This window comes from Perissodus microlepis, chromosome 1 (genome assembly GCF_051167445.1).
Source record: "Perissodus microlepis isolate ML-2025 ecotype Zambia chromosome 1, ASM5116744v1, whole genome shotgun sequence".
Classification (NCBI taxonomy): Eukaryota; Metazoa; Chordata; class Actinopteri; order Cichliformes; family Cichlidae; genus Perissodus; species Perissodus microlepis.
The window spans coordinates 22,655,641-22,673,400 of NC_140461.1; the positions used below are offsets into that span (position 1 = coordinate 22,655,641).

At 43.4% G+C, this 17,760-nt stretch overlaps 1 protein-coding gene across 9 annotated transcripts; it reads left to right on the forward strand.

Annotated features, from left to right (window-relative positions):
• Positions 1-1,392: 1,392 nt before the first annotated feature.
• Positions 1,393-16,151, forward strand: bdnf (brain-derived neurotrophic factor). Of its 9 annotated transcripts, none has more exons than XM_084935814.1 (3): positions 1,394-1,649; positions 3,189-3,654; positions 15,100-16,151. In XM_084935814.1, the coding sequence occupies exon 3, from the start codon at positions 15,121-15,123 to the stop codon at positions 15,928-15,930; it is 810 nt and encodes a 269-aa protein (XP_084791940.1). In that variant the 5' UTR covers positions 1,394-1,649; positions 3,189-3,654; positions 15,100-15,120; the 3' UTR covers positions 15,931-16,151. The 9 variants fall into 9 exon arrangements, with proteins under 9 accessions (XP_084791980.1, XP_084791940.1, XP_084791931.1 ...); XM_084935822.1 differs by lacking the exon at positions 1,394-1,649 and adding an exon at positions 2,013-2,444; XM_084935831.1 differs by lacking the exon at positions 1,394-1,649 and adding an exon at positions 2,570-2,662.
• Positions 16,152-17,760: the final 1,609 nt, after the last annotated feature.

The window sequence follows — 17,760 nt, forward strand, 5'->3', positions numbered from 1 at the left end:
GTGCAGCCCGTTGGCCACACATTTTAATAACACTCCCTGTGCCAAAATATATTTCACTCAAACTCTTATAAGTTCCAAGAGTAAGCTCAAAAGAGGTGAAGTATCTTGGCAGACCATAGAGCAAAATGCCATGCAGTCATATGCAGCCCAGGGGATGAAGTGATTGATCTATGACCTCGGACTCGGATAAGATATTGTGCTGAAGAGTGCGGGGGAGGACACGGATAGTGGAAAAGGGACGAGCATGAGTCAGTAACAGAGTCTGCGAAAAGCTGTGGGAGCAGAGGAAGTGTTAACAACATCACAAGTAGGAGCAAGTCAAGTTACCACGTCAGGAAGCAAAAAGGCCTGAGAGTAGGATGATGGTAGGAGCCTGCGAGGTGATGGGGACACATACATTCTAATCATTTAATCATGTAAGGTGAAAAAAAAAGAGGGGGAATTGTTCGTGCTGTCCTCACCCGGGCTGATATGTGTTACCTCTCTCTTCATGTCACTGCCTTTTATTAGTCACCTGTAATGAGTAGCCCCCTGTGTGAAAAGCCTGCGAGGACCGAGTTCAAGGATAATAAGCTATGTGTGGCTCTTAAGTCCAGCACTGCTTGCCTGTTTGGTACACGGAGAACCACATCTTTCTTGCCCAGTAATAATTATGATTAAACACACGTATATGTTTTTTATTTTTATCTGATTATGCCATCTTGTGTCTTTGAGGCAGAAATGTATTGACACAAACCACAAAAAAAAACTTCTCTTTTTTGTTTTGTTTGTTTGTTTGTTTGTTTGTTTTTGGCCACTGCCTCTACAAGCAGGCTGACACAGTAGCTACATGCGTAGTCAGACCAGATTAGAATCAGCTGCGCTTGCCAAGAAAAGACTTTTTGAATGTGTCAGAAGTTTTGGTACAATATTGACAAGTGCCACTGACAACAGAGAAATGTGACTTCAGGTTCAATATTCAAATCAGTGCGTATTTTGGCACATGTGCTCCCCTACGTGAAGGCGAACAGCAGTATCAGAGCAGCAGGTGTGGGTGGGATGGCATCCAGGTACCTGAAACACTTTGATGAGCAGCTTTTTTTTCCTTTTTTTGGGGGGGGATTTAATGTTTTTGTTGTTTGTTTCCAGAGAAAAGTCCAAAGATTTGTTAGATTGGTGCTATTGTCTCTTTTTTTTTCTTTTTTTTTTGAAGAAGCACGCCTACAGGTTCCAATAGCGCGCCACCCATGCAGCGTTATTTCCATAAGCTATGACCCAAAAAAAAGACGAAAAAAAAAGATCATAGCACAGAATGACACTTTTCTTACATACGCACTCAAAAAGTTTGGGATGTTGGCAAAGAGTCAGGCATCACCTATTACTCATGTTACTTAGTACATTTGGGGCTTCACTTGCAAGTACGGCGCTTCGTCACTGCATAACAATCAGATGGCTGAGTGTTGGCAGTGTAACTGATGGAATTTTACTGAAAACAGATTTCGCCTTTGAACTTCCAGATATTCCTGATCGAAAAGTATCATCCGTGACTTCACGCACTGTGGTCGCTTCTCTCGGTGTAATAACGCTTCCGGAGGACGTGGATTAACTTTTTTCACATTTATTTCTGTCCTGAAGGGGGGAAACGCAGCACTTCAGCAGAGTTTGACAGTGTGAGTATATATGTATATATATATGTATATATATGTAAATATATATATGAGAGAGACGGAGTGTGGTCCAGCAAAAAAGGGGGAAAAAAGAAGGAAAGGGAGGAAGAAAAGGGCGGAGGGGGGTTTCGTTTTGAGCAGCAACAAGTTCCTCTAGAACTTGACAAGCAGACACCGGGGCGCTGTAAATGTCTATTTGTTTTGTGAGGGGAAAAAAAAGAAAGAAAGACAAAAAGCCCGCTGCGCATCGCCCGTAAGAACAATCTAAATGACCAGTTGTGCGTATGCGTAATAGGCCCATGGCCCTTCGCCAAAGAGGGAGTTAACAGTCTATTACACAAACACGTGAATCGAGAAATGTCTCAGAAGTTTTATGCCTATTTCGTTGTTCCTCGATGCGGATTTAAAGATTTGAGGCGGTGAACGAGGCGATCAGTCAGGAGCGAGTGCCCCCCATAAACTTGTATTGCCGTCGCTTATTTCAATCACGTAAGACCCCCTAATGGCGTTGTCCTGGCGAGGGTGTTACGTATATCTGTACAAGCTTTTCTGACAAGCCAGCCTTGTTGATATTTGTCTTTACTGTAGAGCCACCAAGGTGTTGCCTAACAGAGTTTAAGCACGCCGATATTGCAAAGGGTTATTAGATTCATAAGTCAGCGAAGTGGTGGGCGATCTACTGAGCACAGCAGAAGTTCTCATATGATGACTTCAAACAAGACACATTACCTACCAGCATCTGTTGGAGTGAGTGGATATTAAGACACTTCTATCTCCAGGACAGCGTAGGGGAAAATGGTAAGTAGCAATGGAAACACACAGCATATAAGGGATGATTACCAGCAAATAGTCGTGCTTGCTGTTTAGTCTGGCAACGCATTGCTGGAAGGGTTGGACTCTACTTGAGAAACTCAGTATCGAGACCCATGTCTGATGAGGCTGATGTTGACAAAGCCTGTGTGAGAAAGGATTGTGTGGCATTTCTCTGCTCAGGATATGCCGGTACAGTGAGAGGGGTAAGGAAATATTACATTGTGTCTGCGCGCTGTGTGTGGATGTGATGTGGGCTGTACAGGCTGCCTTGGAGGGCTGAGTGCTGGCAGAGAAGGGTTTATATTTTATGCATGCATTTATGTTGCCTTTTGCGAGCGGTGGCCATGCTTGTTTAAATAACATAAGCAACATGTGCCACTTGGCTGTCACACTTGTCATAAGCATGACATTAAGAACAATGGGGCACAGTATCAGCGCTGCCGGTTACAATTTGGCGTAAGAGTGTAGCCTTTCTGTGGCGAGCGAACTGAGCCGGCGTTTGTGGTGTATAGGTGCTGTTTATCTGGGAGGAAATGTCCGACCAAAATGTGATCAAATATTAAGAGGACTGGTTTGGCAAGGGGTGGGAAAATACACGTGACAAGACGCGAGGAAGCAAGCTGAGTAGGGGGGTGAAAAAAGAGCTGTTTAAAGTGGGCGCTCAAAAAAAAAAGTATATAGCTATTTTCTTGGCCCCTCATAGTTACCCTGGCTGTGTTATGCTTTCAGCACGTTGGACAGAGGCACCGGAGTCGTGCATGGACTAAAACGCCGAGTGGACGCCAACTCTCTTTCTCTCTTTTCCCAGCCCCCCTTTGCCAAACCTGGGATTGTTTTTTCAACTTTTGGTAAGCTTATTCTGAAGGAGCCTGTGGTCTGTAAACGGAAAATAAACCGGATTCTAAAAAGAAAGAGAGGGAGAGAGCAAGAGAGAGAGAAAAAACATTTTAAAAAAGGGGGTAAAAGAAAAGCGCTTGCCATTAAAAGAGCTCGTGCTTCAGATGTGATTTTTTTTCTTTTTTTCCCCTTTTTTTTGTAGAGCACTGTGAAAGTTGAAATGTTAGGGCGTCTGGTCTTTTGCACATCACATTCTCGGTACCTATAAGCCCCCCCACACTGCGTTAAACTTTGGGACATGCAAGTCTTGGTCGCGGAGATCTAACCACGCACACAGTGGTTGTCAGCCCTTATAAAGGTAAGAGCACAATCCATTGTTTTTTGTGTGAATCCTTTCTTCCTGTCGGCTTTTTTCACGAGGCTTCGGCTGGCTTTTTTTCCGAAATGAACTTAAAACTACAGCATGCAGCCCTTCGTCTTTTGCAGTGTGTTCATTGTGGACATGAATGACCGAAATAACTCCGAAATGAAGCACGATCCAGGTGACCAAGACCCCGCGGAGCATATCTTTCTTTCTTTCTTTCTTAAAAAACAATCCTGAACTTATTGTTATTTTTAAGCTTTTTTTCTTTTTTAAATAAAATATAGGTGCGTGCACGTTCAGGCGGGGAGCTTTGTGAAGCGTTATTTGGAGTTTCCGAACACTGCTGCAACACAATTTGCGTAATCGTTGCGTTGTGCCTAATCATGCTCCCAATATGGGACTTAAGACGCTGCAGTGATACTTTCAGCACGAACTGGAATACTGATGCTCGTGCACATCATAAAATATCTACCTATCTGTCTATCTGTGCTTATTTTTCTTGTTTGGTCTGCTGCATTCATGTTTTGTCTTGATGTCAAACCCTCCGGATTTTGTTATCGACCAAAAATAGCCCTACTCCCCCACCCCCCACCCCCCTCCCGCGCAAGCACCCCCCCCTTTTTCCCTCCATAGCCCCCCCTCCCGTCATCGCCATCAAATCACTTGTGTTTTTACTACGACCGCTCCACGGTTTCATTCATAAGGTGCTTTTCACTTCACCTGCTACCCTACCCCCCTCCTCCTCCCCTCCTCCTCCTCTTTGTCCGTACACGGCTCTGTGTCGACCTGTCAGACTGCAGGCTACGAATGAATAAAAATATTAGTGATAATAAAAGATAAATAAAGCCTTAAATTTAAGAAAAAAAGCGAAGGGCGGTGGGGGTAGAATAAATAATTCCTCGCCCCTTTTAGACTCGTGTGATTTGCTGCCAAAGCGAGGCTCATTTACTGTGTACAAATTGTTCGCTTTATTTTTGTGTGAAATTACAATAAAGATGGGCGTGGTCAAAGTCCATCCTCTGACAGATGTTATGGCTGAACGTTATGGTGAGAGATAAGATGGCTTGAGAGGAAATTGTTCGTGAAGCATCGCTTCTTTCTTTCGTTCTTTCTTTCTCGCTTGCTTTCTTTTCTTCTTCTTCTTCTTTTAATTTAAAATTAAAGCAATCAGCATCACTCATCTCGTCTATTCGATTTAGATGATCATCACCCAAAACTGCCCTGGGATTTTATTTCTGTGCCCTCCTGAAGGACTTGTAGCCTTAAAAAATTCGTCTCGCACCAATGCAGAAGCAGTGGATATTGTCTACCCCCCCCCCCCCCCCACGGCTCTCTCACTCACCCCCCCTTTGGTCAAAGATTTAAGATTTCTGATCCAAGTCGAAGCAATTGCATGGCAAAACAACAGCATGGGAAGAGAAAAGCCCCAACGCCCACTGGCAGTCCTGTTTTAATCAAGACTCCTCGTGCAGGGGGCTGCGATTTCAAATAAATACTTCCAATATGAAAGTATCCAGTAAATCCCTAATTACATTTGAATTATGGGACACCCCCCTCCTTTTTTTCTTCTTCTTCTGCTGGCGTTTTCCGTAATTTTAACCCAGCAATGTAATGCGCCCAGATCGGTTTCCGCATATTATGACCTATTACTCCTCATTTTATGAGACGCTGAAACCCAAATAGATCACATTACTTATTAGGCTAACCCGACATTCATAAAAATGCTCCTTTAATAAAGGCAGCGACGCGACTTTAATAGCCACATTCCAGGCATCAGTGCCACAAAACCCGCTGATTGCACAAATTACGACTAATCATTAATTTGCCGAACGAAACGAAAGGAAGGGTTCATTGGATGACAGATCGGGGGAATTGTGACAGTTTAAAGAAATTTTTGGCCTTATGTTTTTTTTTTTAATTCACAGATGCTATCATTGTCTCACCTTTTTTCTCTTCTTTTCTACTGCACCATCTTTTTCCCCTCCGACTGCACTGTTTATAAACGTAAGCATTTTTTTCCATTTCTATTTTCTGGCCGTGGCTTTATTTTTATTTTCTAATTTATTTATGTTTTGTTTTTTTTTTCTTTTTTCCATCGAGACGTGGGATTAGATGGTGTGGGCGTGGGCGTGTTGGGTGGAGGAGGAGGGATGAGCGGAGGCGGGTTAGGAGGGGTCTGTGGGGTGGCACGACACACTTTGTATGTATGAAGGTTTTTTTATAGCACTTTTCTGCAATGTACGTCAGCGGATCAGTCCATAAATGGGGCTGCGCGTGTTTGTGTGCGGGCGTGCGCCTGCGTGCGCTCGCGCCTGTGTGCGTGCGTCTCCGCGTGTGTTATCTTTACCGAGAATCTCCCCTCTCTCTCTGCACTCTCAGCTCTGCAGAGTTGGGGTGGGCGTCAAAAACAAACCTGATGGTAGGTTTCTTTGCAAAAAAAAAATTAAAAAAAATCCGATGAAATTCTTTCGGATGGGCCTTTTTTAAATTAAACGGGGAAAAAGAAAAAGAAACGCCCTGGGTGGAAATAAAGATAGCATTATTAATGTGTTAGATTGTCTCGTGCAGCTACTATTTTTTTCTCCATCATGTAATTGTTGGTCTTTGTGTGTCGGGTTTTTTTCTTTTTCTTTTTCTTTTTCTTTCTTTCTTTCTTTCTTTCTTTCTTTCTTTTTTTTTTTTTACCCCGACGCCATTAATTCTGCACTTTGTGGAAAAATCCGGATTTAAATGCCATTTTCCCTATATAGACATGGGCGACGTTTGTCCCCCAGTAAAACTCGGATTTCGGATTTTTTTTCCACCCCCCGCTTTCATTCATGAAATGCAATCGCTTGATGTCTGATATAAATTATAAATAGGCTATTGATTATTATTTTTCTTTTATTGGGGGCGGGGGGTGTATAGATCTCGGAAATCTGGGCTCCGCAGAGAGGCGGACGTCACGATATATTTAGATTGAAAATTAATCATCTTAATCATTATGAAAATGTAGGCTACATCGCCCGCCGCCACCGTCGCTGTCCCCGCTGCTGCTCCTGCTTTAGTCACCACATCATCATCATCTTCATCACTGGCACCTTCATCCAATTAAGAGGCTTGTTTAAACAAGTTCTGGCAGGAGGCGAAGCCTTGAACCTTTATTCCGAACATTTAATTACCAGTTATTCGTCATTCAGCGGCGTGACTGTGGTTTCGCAGCGATGAAGCCCACGATGAGTTATTAATACACAGTTGGAATATTCTTACTGTAAAGACATCTTATATGACGGACCACTGCGGGACAACAAGGATGCATGACGCGGCGTGACAGGAAATGCTCGACGATTCCGGCAAACCATTCACGTGTGTCTCCCAGCAGTATGTGAACATGCAGCACATCAGTGATTTCAGACAGCTTCCAGAAGCCATCAAAACAGCTTTTTTTAATGCTGTTTCCTGAGTGCCAGTTAGACGGAAAGTGAGCCGGCTTTGGCCCGTAAGGTTGATTTAAAGTATCTAATTTCAGGCCTTTATTCTGAAAATTGCGTTTTTGCTTCCATATGGTGGCAGGAAATAGCTCTATAGCAAATCAAGGCAGGGCTTTAATTTTGTGCATCCTCTCTTTCTTAGCATTTTTTTTAAATTCTGCTTTCTATTTTAAAATAGAAAATATTTTATTATAAGCAGTGAAGCAAACATTAGTGATGGGGGAGGGTGGTGTTGGGGGGGCAGAAGGCAAGAAAACAGACAGAGGCTTCACAGGCTATGGAGTGACTTGCAGTCTGCCGCTATAGAAATAATGTATCAGCTGAATGAGGGTGTGGGAAGGAGGAGTCTATAGGCCATATATGATGCTTAGAAGCCCAGTCTGCTGTCTGCTTCATGATCACATTAAAGGTTATTGTCATCACAGGAGGGATGACATTAACTCTTCACACCAGCATCTGATTATTTCTTTTTCAAAAAAGGCCCTGCAGTGACTTTATCAATTTAGAGTTTTCACTCAGCTCACTCCTCGTCTCCTTTGACGTCACACAACCTCCATCCAAAGAAATGTTTTCTCAGTTGCCTCCTTGAGGAGCAATGCAATTTCCCTTTGATCAAAATACCCTCATCGCCTCGCTTTATCCCTGGTGAAAATGACATTTCGCAAAAGTCATTTCGCCTGTGTTACATGGTCCCCTTCTCTCATGCAAGGAGGCATAATTCTACTTGTTAAGTGAAGCTTTCGGCAGTGTGGACCTGTCAGCGTTCGTGTTGCATTTGGCGAGAGAAGCTTTGAAAGGTTATACAAGTGGGTCGTGTTGTCAGGTCTTGTGGTTGTTTCTTCTTCTTCTTCTTCCTGCAGCACAAACAGCAAAAAGGGTCGTGAGCTGGGAAGATATAAGGAGAGAACTACCCAACTGCTACTTCAAATTACATGTGTTCGCCTGTCATTCTGATCACTAAAGCATGTGAAAAGTTGCCATTCGACATCAAAAGAAGATTTCATCTTCAGAGATCTCAAACCTCAACAAGATCCAATGATGGTTTAGTGGTTTTCAAATCGACCTCATGGGTGACTTGTATTAGGTCAACAATGTCATGCTTCAGTCTGGTCCTCAACTGGAGGAGTCAAAGGGCTTCTAATACTCCCCACTACCCCTTATTTCCTTGCAGATATTAGGCATTGTGTGGATTTCATTCAGAAATCCAGCCTCAAACACGTGCAAGCCATACGACTTCTCTTGATAAACCACCTTCAGTTGTGCTGTATTTGCAGAAATGAGAGAGACCATGTTGTTGTTTTTTGCTCCTCTAATGAGATGCCAGGTGATTTATTTATGAATTACTTGTTTGGAACAGCCCCCTTGTGCAGTGTGCATTTTTTTTTATCCTCTTTGGAGTCATGTCGCTCAGTGATTGCTGATGCAACTCTTTGTCATCTAGAGTTTGCCCTCACCTCCTGTGAGCCTTCGGGGAGGGCTATATCTATCTTGGCATTTCCCTGGGTGTTGGAGGTGGGAGTGACTCATTAAGCAGGTGTGAGCATCCACTCCCATACAGCTACATGCCAAACATGAGCTCTCCAGTTCATAAGCTTGTGCAGGGAAGAATCATGATGGCAATATAGCCAACACATCACAATAAATCTTTGCACTGGACTGAGGCCAAGTCACAAGGATAATGAGCTTCTGTTTCTCCATTATGCTCGCTCTCATATTCATCAGAGGTGGAATTTCCAAACATTCATCACCCATTGAAAGGTTGTGCCTCAGCTGACATCTTCACTTGAATTCTGCCTCATTAAAGAAAGTGAGCCAAGGGGAGAAACAATATCAAAATCAGCCTCGTGGTCCAAGATTTCCCTGTAAATATGATGTGGTTTGCTTAGGTTAACATTTTGGGAATAATAACCCATGAAAGCTGGTTACTACACTGCAGAGCACCTTGCAGGGGAGCCATCCATCTGTTGTAGAGATGGCTCACTTTAAAAGCAAGGAGGAGAACTGCTTTCAATAAGTTCTCATCTTTACCTCCCTCCTGTGCCTGTTAGCATCCAACACTGCCATTTTACAGCAGCTAAATTATAAGATGATAATCCTATACTGGATTTGGGTTTGTTCTGTGTATATAGCATCAGAATTACAACCAAAATCTAGTTTATATAAGAAAATGAGAGGGTTCTTCATGTGTTATATCAGGGATACTAACACAAGATGGATTAAATGATGTGAAAGGGGCACGCAAATGGCTCCTTCACACAAATACTTAAGCTTTCTTTGATATAACTTACCCAGTCTCGACACTATTTCGAGACCCGTAACAGAAAATGCTTATTTTTAATTTTCCCGATGTCTAATTTTACACAAATAGGCCATCTGTAAATGGCACGCAGTGTATCACGACTTGGTGGAGACGCGCTGTTACGCAAAACCTTCTAAAAAGAATGCCACCTCTTTTAGGCTGAGTACAAAAAAAAAAAAAAAATACGGAAGAAGGAGGCTTCCTTTGCAGGCTACGGCATATGCAGATAAACAATAATAATACATAATGCACACTGAACGCGCATTAATAGTTCCGCCTCGGGGCTTTTTAAACAGGAGTTTGGATGCGACCAGGCAGTCAGCCAGCGGCAGGTCACATGTTGCAGCGTCATTCTGTAGTAAAGTTACTGTAGTTGCAAAGAGGCTCCTCATTTCAGCTCCAGAGGTCTCTCATCTCTGTGGTGGTGCTGCGGCGGCGGCGTCTCGGCATGCGACAACTTCAGTTTCAGGCGATCTCCAAAGGAGCCGTGCAGCCATGGGAGTGCATTACCTCAGCCATGCAATTTCCACTATCAATAATTTAATCTATTTGCTCCAAAGCTGAAGAGATATCCTGAAGCTTGTCGGGAGAGAGGAGTGTTTTTTTTTTTGGGGGGGGGGGGGGGAAGGGGGGTCAGAAATACCGCTTAAGTAAATTACTCGGGGAGTTGTCCAAAACATCCCAGATGACACTACCGTCCTGTTGAATGGTCTGTTTTACGACTGGGCACTAAAAGGTATGTGTCTGCTTCTTTCTGATAACTTGTTTTAAGCACTTTCGCCGTGTTTGATGCTGCTAGTGGAAAAGACAGCTGGTGTGTGTCTGTGTGTGTGTGTGTGGTGTTTAGGGGGGGTGGACTGGGTAGGGTGGGGGGGGGGGGCTAAAAGTAGCTCGATCAAGCCCGGTTATCCTGCGAACAGACAGCGCAGCAGCCCGAGAGGGGATATGTGTAACCTTATCCTCGTGTTCATTAATAAAAAACGGAGTTATTATGTTGATTGGGTTTCCAGTGGGGAGCACGAGCTCAGCAGATGTAATCTCGAGAAGAAGAAGAAGAAGAAGAAGAAGGGGGGGAAAAAAGTCTGTGGTTACATTATTGGAGCAGCCAGTGGTACATATAGGTAGGCATTTCTCCATAGCTAGCAAAGTGGAAGCCGTCCAGTGTGCATCTGTGTGGGTGTTTTTTAAGGAAACTTTACGCACATAAATTGCTCAATAAACTCTCTCCTCCGGCTGTTTGTCTGCATTTGTTCGTCCAAGCTTGGACCCTCCTCCTTCTCCACCTCCTCCTCTGTGAGAAAAGAGACAGAAACACTCCAGACAGTTTTTGTTGTATTGTTGTTTTGTTGGAGGGAAAAAACTTTGATGAACTCATTAAGACTTTATAGGAAACTCGAGACCTAAACGCCTAGCTCGGTCGGCCAACACACACTGTTGGGGTTTTTTTTGGCGGTGTGTGCTCGTGTTGAAAAAACCCAAAACCTCACAATAATTATGGATTCAAACAAAGTGGGAGGAAACTGGCTCATTTGCGGTGTGAAAATATGTGGTTCAAGAAGTAATCTCAGATTAATAGATGGCTTAATGACAATTTTTTTTGATGAACCATTCTTGTAACTAAACAACATCCAACTTAACTTTATAGATGTCTTGTATGACTATGCCCTGGAAAAGACAATGTCTGTCCTATCTATCTATCTATCTATCTATCTATCTATCTATCTATCTATCTATCTATCTATCTATCTATCTATTTCATGGGGAGGAAGGAAAAACAGGAGAGAAAGGTGGAGAAAGGGTGGAAGAAAACGAGCTCAGACTATTTGACGGTCTCATATGCCATCTAGTGTACAAAGCTGGGCACAGCAGCGCTGTCAGTGTGCAGCCGCAGGTCTGTTGGTCATTCATGGGTTAAAATGAGGATTTCTTCGCTAAGCTTACAAGAACCTAAGCACATCAGTAAGGATTTTATCATGCTGTATGTTGCTGTTGTATCCTCTAAAGTGCCCACTGCTGCATGCAGTGTGGGAGGGAGTTAACAGCTCTTTTGGGTAGCATAAATCACTCAGCAGGTATTTGAATGCTGGGCTTTCTGTGGCAGTGGCTGGGGTTGGCCTGGCGGCCAGGTATAATCCTCAGTGATGCTCATGTATTAGTAAAACGTGCTCTGAAGCTGCATCAGATTGAAAACAGATCTCAGGAACCAAGCTTCCACATGTGTCAGCCATTACTGCAGACAACACAATTAAGTCTAAATGCCTGTTTGTTTTTTTTCTTTAAGTGCTGCATTGTAGTGCACAAGGGGTCCTAGGGTAGCCATTTTGATAATATTTGCTGTACTTTTCCTGCTCTCAAACTGAACATTTGGCTTTGTGTGTTATACTTATTGAGCGTGATAAAACATGTTGCCAGGTAAACCGTATTCTTGAGGAATTTAACAAAGATGGGTGCCTACGAGGGAGCAGAGACAGAGGCAGAGAACAAATGTTGCCATGGGGTCGCACATTTCCATTCAAATGTGGTAACCACACTTCAGATCTCCTCTCTTGATGTGTTTTTTTCCCCCATGCAGTGGTTTATAAGATATCATGCCTGCCGTTAGTAAAGATGAACCCATAAAGTGTGCAGACATGTGCGTGGAGGCTGGGAACGTTACTGTAGTGTGTAATAACACTAGCGACGCTAGTCCTTTCATGCTTTAGGGAAACTTTTCAGCGTCTGTCAGAGGAGGCATTTATCACTTTAATCCCCACCTGGCACAAAGAATAACTGCAAGGGTAAGTTACATATCCCTGCCATACAGCCGTGCTCTCAAAGCAGATGAACAGGTGGTCATCTGGAGCTAAACAGAAGACAGAGTCCGTACACTCACCTGCTGCTATTGTTCGGGGTGTTTCACGCTCTAGGCGTGCTGTCATGAATAAAGGCATGTTTGAGCAGCAGTTATTGTGGGCTTTATTTTCCCCCGTTCATGTTATTAGCTCAGTTCTCAGCATGTCATGTTTAGATGGCCGTGTATTCTTTAAACAGTCAGCTCAGAGGAAACTGCACCTTTCTCAAGCACAAGTTGCCACAAAGCTGAGAACTAGAAGCTCCAAAGGAGTGTGTGTGTGTGTGTGTGTGGGGGGGGGTCTTATTCTTCCATATGTAATCCATCCCTTGCTTTATTATTCATTGCTCATTCTGTTAATGCTCAGGCCGCTTTTTTATTAACTGTGAAATCCGCATAAAATCTTCAGACACTGGATGTTGTCACATTTAGCCTCTCACAGATATAAGCCAGAGATCCTCCGCCAGTCCCACAGCAATTAAATGATTCATTGGCTTTATCGCATTTTAACAGGATGTTGATTGAGAGCATAAGCCATATTGATTGTACTGATGGAAACAGGAAATCAGCGAGATAGAAATAAAATCATCTGTTGTTCCCGGTGTGACGATACACGGGGGAATGGCTCTGCAATTGCACACTGTTGAGTGGCATTACCCCCAGCAACCTCTCCCCCCCTCTCCTCCACCCCACCCCTTCTCTCCATTCTCTCCCCTATGGAGACCTGGAAGAGACGTCATCTGTGGTTGTTATGCTGCGAAATGACGCTGGCACTCTCTCCACCCCCTGCTACTGCAATATTACCCCTGTGGTCTGTTACGGAAGATGCAGCACTCTTCGTCTGCACCATTTCCAGCATGAAGTTTGACGCCTAACAGTAATCAGCCCTCTGCCTTCATTTCCCTCATGTGGAAGTGGAACCATTTGAGCGCGATGCTGATAATAATATCAGCCTAAATGCATCCTACACATAAAGCTCGTGACTGGCCTCGATCCCGTAAAAACCTACACGATTCTCAGTGCTGGGAAGCCTCGCAGATATCATTTCAGATATCATTAACCACAACCTTCACAAAACCGAAGGGTTAATGAGCCATAAATGGAATTTTGTTAACAATATCCGAGTTGACAATTAGCTCTTTATTCTTGGCTTTGTCCCCATTGTAGTTGGTAAAAGGAAAAATACCCACCCCACCACCAGCACCACCATCACCACCTCACTGCAAAACACATACAAGCCAGCCCCTCCCCATGCCCTCCCTCTAACACGCACACTCACACACTCCGGAGGAGCACGTCACTGAGCTCAGGGAATGAGTGGCTCATTAAGAAGAAGGATGTGATATTCTGAATAGAGACTGTGAGACTCCCAGCACGTCTATTTTTAGACGAGATATCTCTATGGCAGTCACCGTGGTGTCGGTTAATTGCAGCCACAGCCCCAGATACCAATTAAGAATGAAACAAATGCTTTTAAGGTGGGGTTTCGCTCCTCCTTATACTGTAAAGGTCCTTGTGTCCATTCTGTGAGTGGAGGCTGGAGCAGGGGCTCGCTCTCGCCGTGTTTTCCTGTGTCAGGCTCGGACATGCAGAGTGCAGTCAAAGCCTCGGCCGGGCTATTTTTAAATTAGCCCCTGTGGAAAGCAAGATCTAGATTTTTTTTTTCTTTTTTTAAAAAATTATGGGTGTTTTTAGATCTATGTCCTTTGGATTCATTGATTTGCTGTGAATCTTAGAGCTTCTCAGAGGTAAGGGACGCACACATGCTCAGGTAATTTTACAATATATATGTACAGTGTTTCAGTTTGGTTTTGCATATGTTTTGAGTTGTTCTCCAGAGCCTCGATAGCAGTGCTTTGCACGGCAGGATGTCAAATCATTCTGTCATTCAATTTCCTGTTAATTCATCCCGCAGTGCTCTCGCCTTCCACCTGCCGAAAACAAACAGTGTCCCTCAACAAACCCATAGTTCCCATTCATGACTACAAGGTGTAGTACTGACCAGTTTTTTTTTTTGTTTTCTCTTTTTAATAAAGTAATACTGGAGCATCAGTGTTTGCCAGCACTGACACAAACACACTGACTCTGTTAGGAAGTGCTGTCCACACCGGAGGTTCCCGAAGTGTTAATACCGGTGATTTGTTTGTACGGTAACGTCACGGTCGCGTATTCGTAACGCGGGTTGGGGGGGCAGGCATAAATCCATCCACAAGAATTCAACAACTACAGGATGAAGTTTAAGAATGAAAATCCTCAATTTCCTTACCCAAAAGCAGGGGGCACCTGTGAGCTTTCAGTACAGCCAAAAAAGAAAGAAAGAAAGAAAAAGAGCCAATTATTCCAACAGAAAGCCATGATTGGCAGGTGTGGCCATTGTAAATATACACGGCACCGTGCCTTTTAACAGACCAGTCAAAAAGCTGTTAGGATGTTTCGACATCTATTTGTGTAATCTTATCTTTTGTAATAAGCAGCCGCTTTGATGCTCAGCACAGCTTTTGTGCATTGCTGCCAACAAATAGAGATCTAAGCCAGACCTCACATAGGAACAGAATGATTACAGTTTGCAAACAATTTGAAAACACCGATGACACAGTGCCAATATCAGTTTAATAAAAACATGTTGTGATTATTCCGAAGCTACTGGCTCCAGTTTTTTGGCTTGCAAACAAAGAGTGGAGGGTGGAAATAGGAGGAGAGGCTTACGTGGTGCATTATGGATCAAAAATAAGCTAACTTTGTTGAAGATGCTCTTTGACTGACCATCTCGTTCTCTCGCCCTCCCCCAACCCTCCTCTCTCCTCTTGTTTTCTTTCTGTGTCTCTCTCCCGTCCCTCCAGTTCCACCAGGTTAGAAGAGTGATGACCATCCTGTTCCTTACTATGGTTATTTCATACTTCAGTTGCATGAGAGCTGCGCCCCTGAGAGATGCCCCGGGCATGCGGGGCCATCGGACGGAAGGCTACTTGGGCGCTGCTGCAACGGCTGAAAGAGGCCACGGGACTCCCCAGAGCGGTGGAGGCCCAGGCCAGCGTGGGGAACTGCCCTCGCTCACAGACACGTTTGAGCAAGTGATAGAGGAGTTGCTGGAGGTGGAGGGCGAGGCGGCGCAGCTGGGACAGGGGGCCGATAAGAGCCAGGGAGGTGGTGGCCCATCCTCTGTGGTCACCACGGAGGCCAAGGATGTCGATCTGTACAACTCACGGGTGATGATCAGCAACCAAGTGCCTTTGGAGCCGCCGTTGCTCTTTCTCCTGGAGGAATACAAAAACTATCTGGATGCCGCTAATATGTCCATGAGGGTGCGGCGACACTCCGATCCCTCACGACGTGGAGAGCTCAGTGTGTGTGACAGTATTAGCCAGTGGGTGACAGCTGTGGATAAAAAGACGGCAATAGACATGTCCGGGCAGCAAGTTACCGTCATGGAAAAGGTCCCTGTCCCCAATGGCCAACTGAAGCAATACTTTTATGAGACCAAATGCAACCCCATGGGGTACACAAAGGAGGGCTGCAGAGGAATAGACAAGCGGCATTATAATTCCCAATGCAGGACAACCCAGTCCTACGTGCGAGCGCTTACCATGGATAGCAAAAAGAAGATTGGCTGGCGGTTTATAAGGATAGACACTTCATGTGTATGCACATTGACCATTAAAAGAGGGAGATAGTGTATAAAATGTATAGATTTTATTGAAGAGTTTAAAAAAGAGAATAAAGAGAAAATATCTATTTGTATATATACATAACAGGGTAAATTATTCCGTCAAATGAAAATTTTATGGACTGCATGTAAAAAAAGATGAAGTTTATACAGTAAAAGTGATACTACAGTCTATTTATTGAACATATTCATGACCTTGTAAACAATTAAAAAAAATCTGATCAGTCATTTGCGCCCAGTTTAAATTACTATATCACATTCCTCAAGACATTGTGATTTGTTTACGTTGCCAAGAATTAGAAAAGGAAGGGAAAAAAAATTAACAGGCAAGAAATGAGCGAGAGAGAGACAAAGAGGGAGAGAGAGAGAGAGCGAGGACAGTTCCATCTTCAAAAGCTTGCATGCTGCTTCAATTGTAAATCGATAAATTCTCCACTTACAGAAAAAAAGGATATGATGCTGACCAAAAAAAAATTATTAAAAAAAACATTCCGTTTACATATTCAGCAGAAAACTATTTCCTCTCAAGTAATTTATCTGTTTACTGTTCTAAACTTCTCAAGGTAATGTTGGAATTACATACTATGTCAAGGTGCTGTTGTCAAAGCTTTGCTGTTTATTTTTTTATCCCCACCAGAGGACAAGATATATATATAAAAAATTATATAAATATATATATATATATATATATAAAATTTATTCATTGACATGTTTCTGGGTTAATATTATTCATTTTGTATGTTGTGAAGTTGTTTGCAATATTAAACTGAAATATTTGAAGAAATAAAAATGACTATAGGCAACTGAAAAACAAAATCAATGTCGATAAAGTTTCAACGGTGCATTTTTAGGCAGAGTAAACTTTATTATACGGACAGTCTGCAGGCAAGGAGGGAGGAGGCACATATGCACACATGCATGCGCACAAACCGCCACACGTCCGAAGCATGAAAGAGCAGAAATTCAAATCCTGAGCAACAAGAAGTGATGTTTTAAGAGAAGAAAACAAATCCTTGCTTTGGGTCACTCAAAGATAACGAGTGTTAGAGTACAGAAAGCAGCTCCTGGTGTCATTCAGCTACTTCAGGAAGGAAAAGAAACTGGAGAAGGAGAGAGGAGGTGACCCTAAACCGCTTCCTGCTCTCCACCAGCACATTTTTTCCAAACAAGTTTATGTGCTTTGGATCTTTAGTGTTCATACACAGGTGTTCAGAGCTTTTGCTCCAGCGGCATGTGTGATGTCGCACAATTACGAGACCCTATTAACACAAGAAAAGCGCCTACACGTTCAAGTGCAGACTAGTACAAGTGGGTACACTACCTGAGCTTGACAGTGATGGATTCAACCACCCATACATTTGTGTACATTAAAAATGTACACCCAGCGTTTTGTTATTAGTGTGCTGTAATCCCAGCTTTAACTCCTCCACAATAGGACAATCACCACTGATTTTTTCTAGCTCTAAAGTCACTGTGATCAGAAGGAGAAGCCGATCTCCATAACTGGTTTGGCACCTAGGCAGCTAATAACTCATTGCAATGCATGCCTGCCAAGTCTGGATTCCATAGCTTAAGGTTTTAGTGGGAATACAATAAAATATGTTCAGCGTCTCATCTTCATTACATGAAACATTTCCAGAACATACTGCAAAAAGATTAAAAACAACAACAAGAAAATGAATATACAAAATTTCTTCAAAACACCAGCAATCCCTTATGAATGAACACAATCACCTCATTTTACCACGCCTCCATCAGCCTGAAGGTAAGTGCGAAGACAGCCAGATCTGAAGATGTTGAAGGAAGGATGGGCCAGCTTCTTCACTGCCCTGCTTGG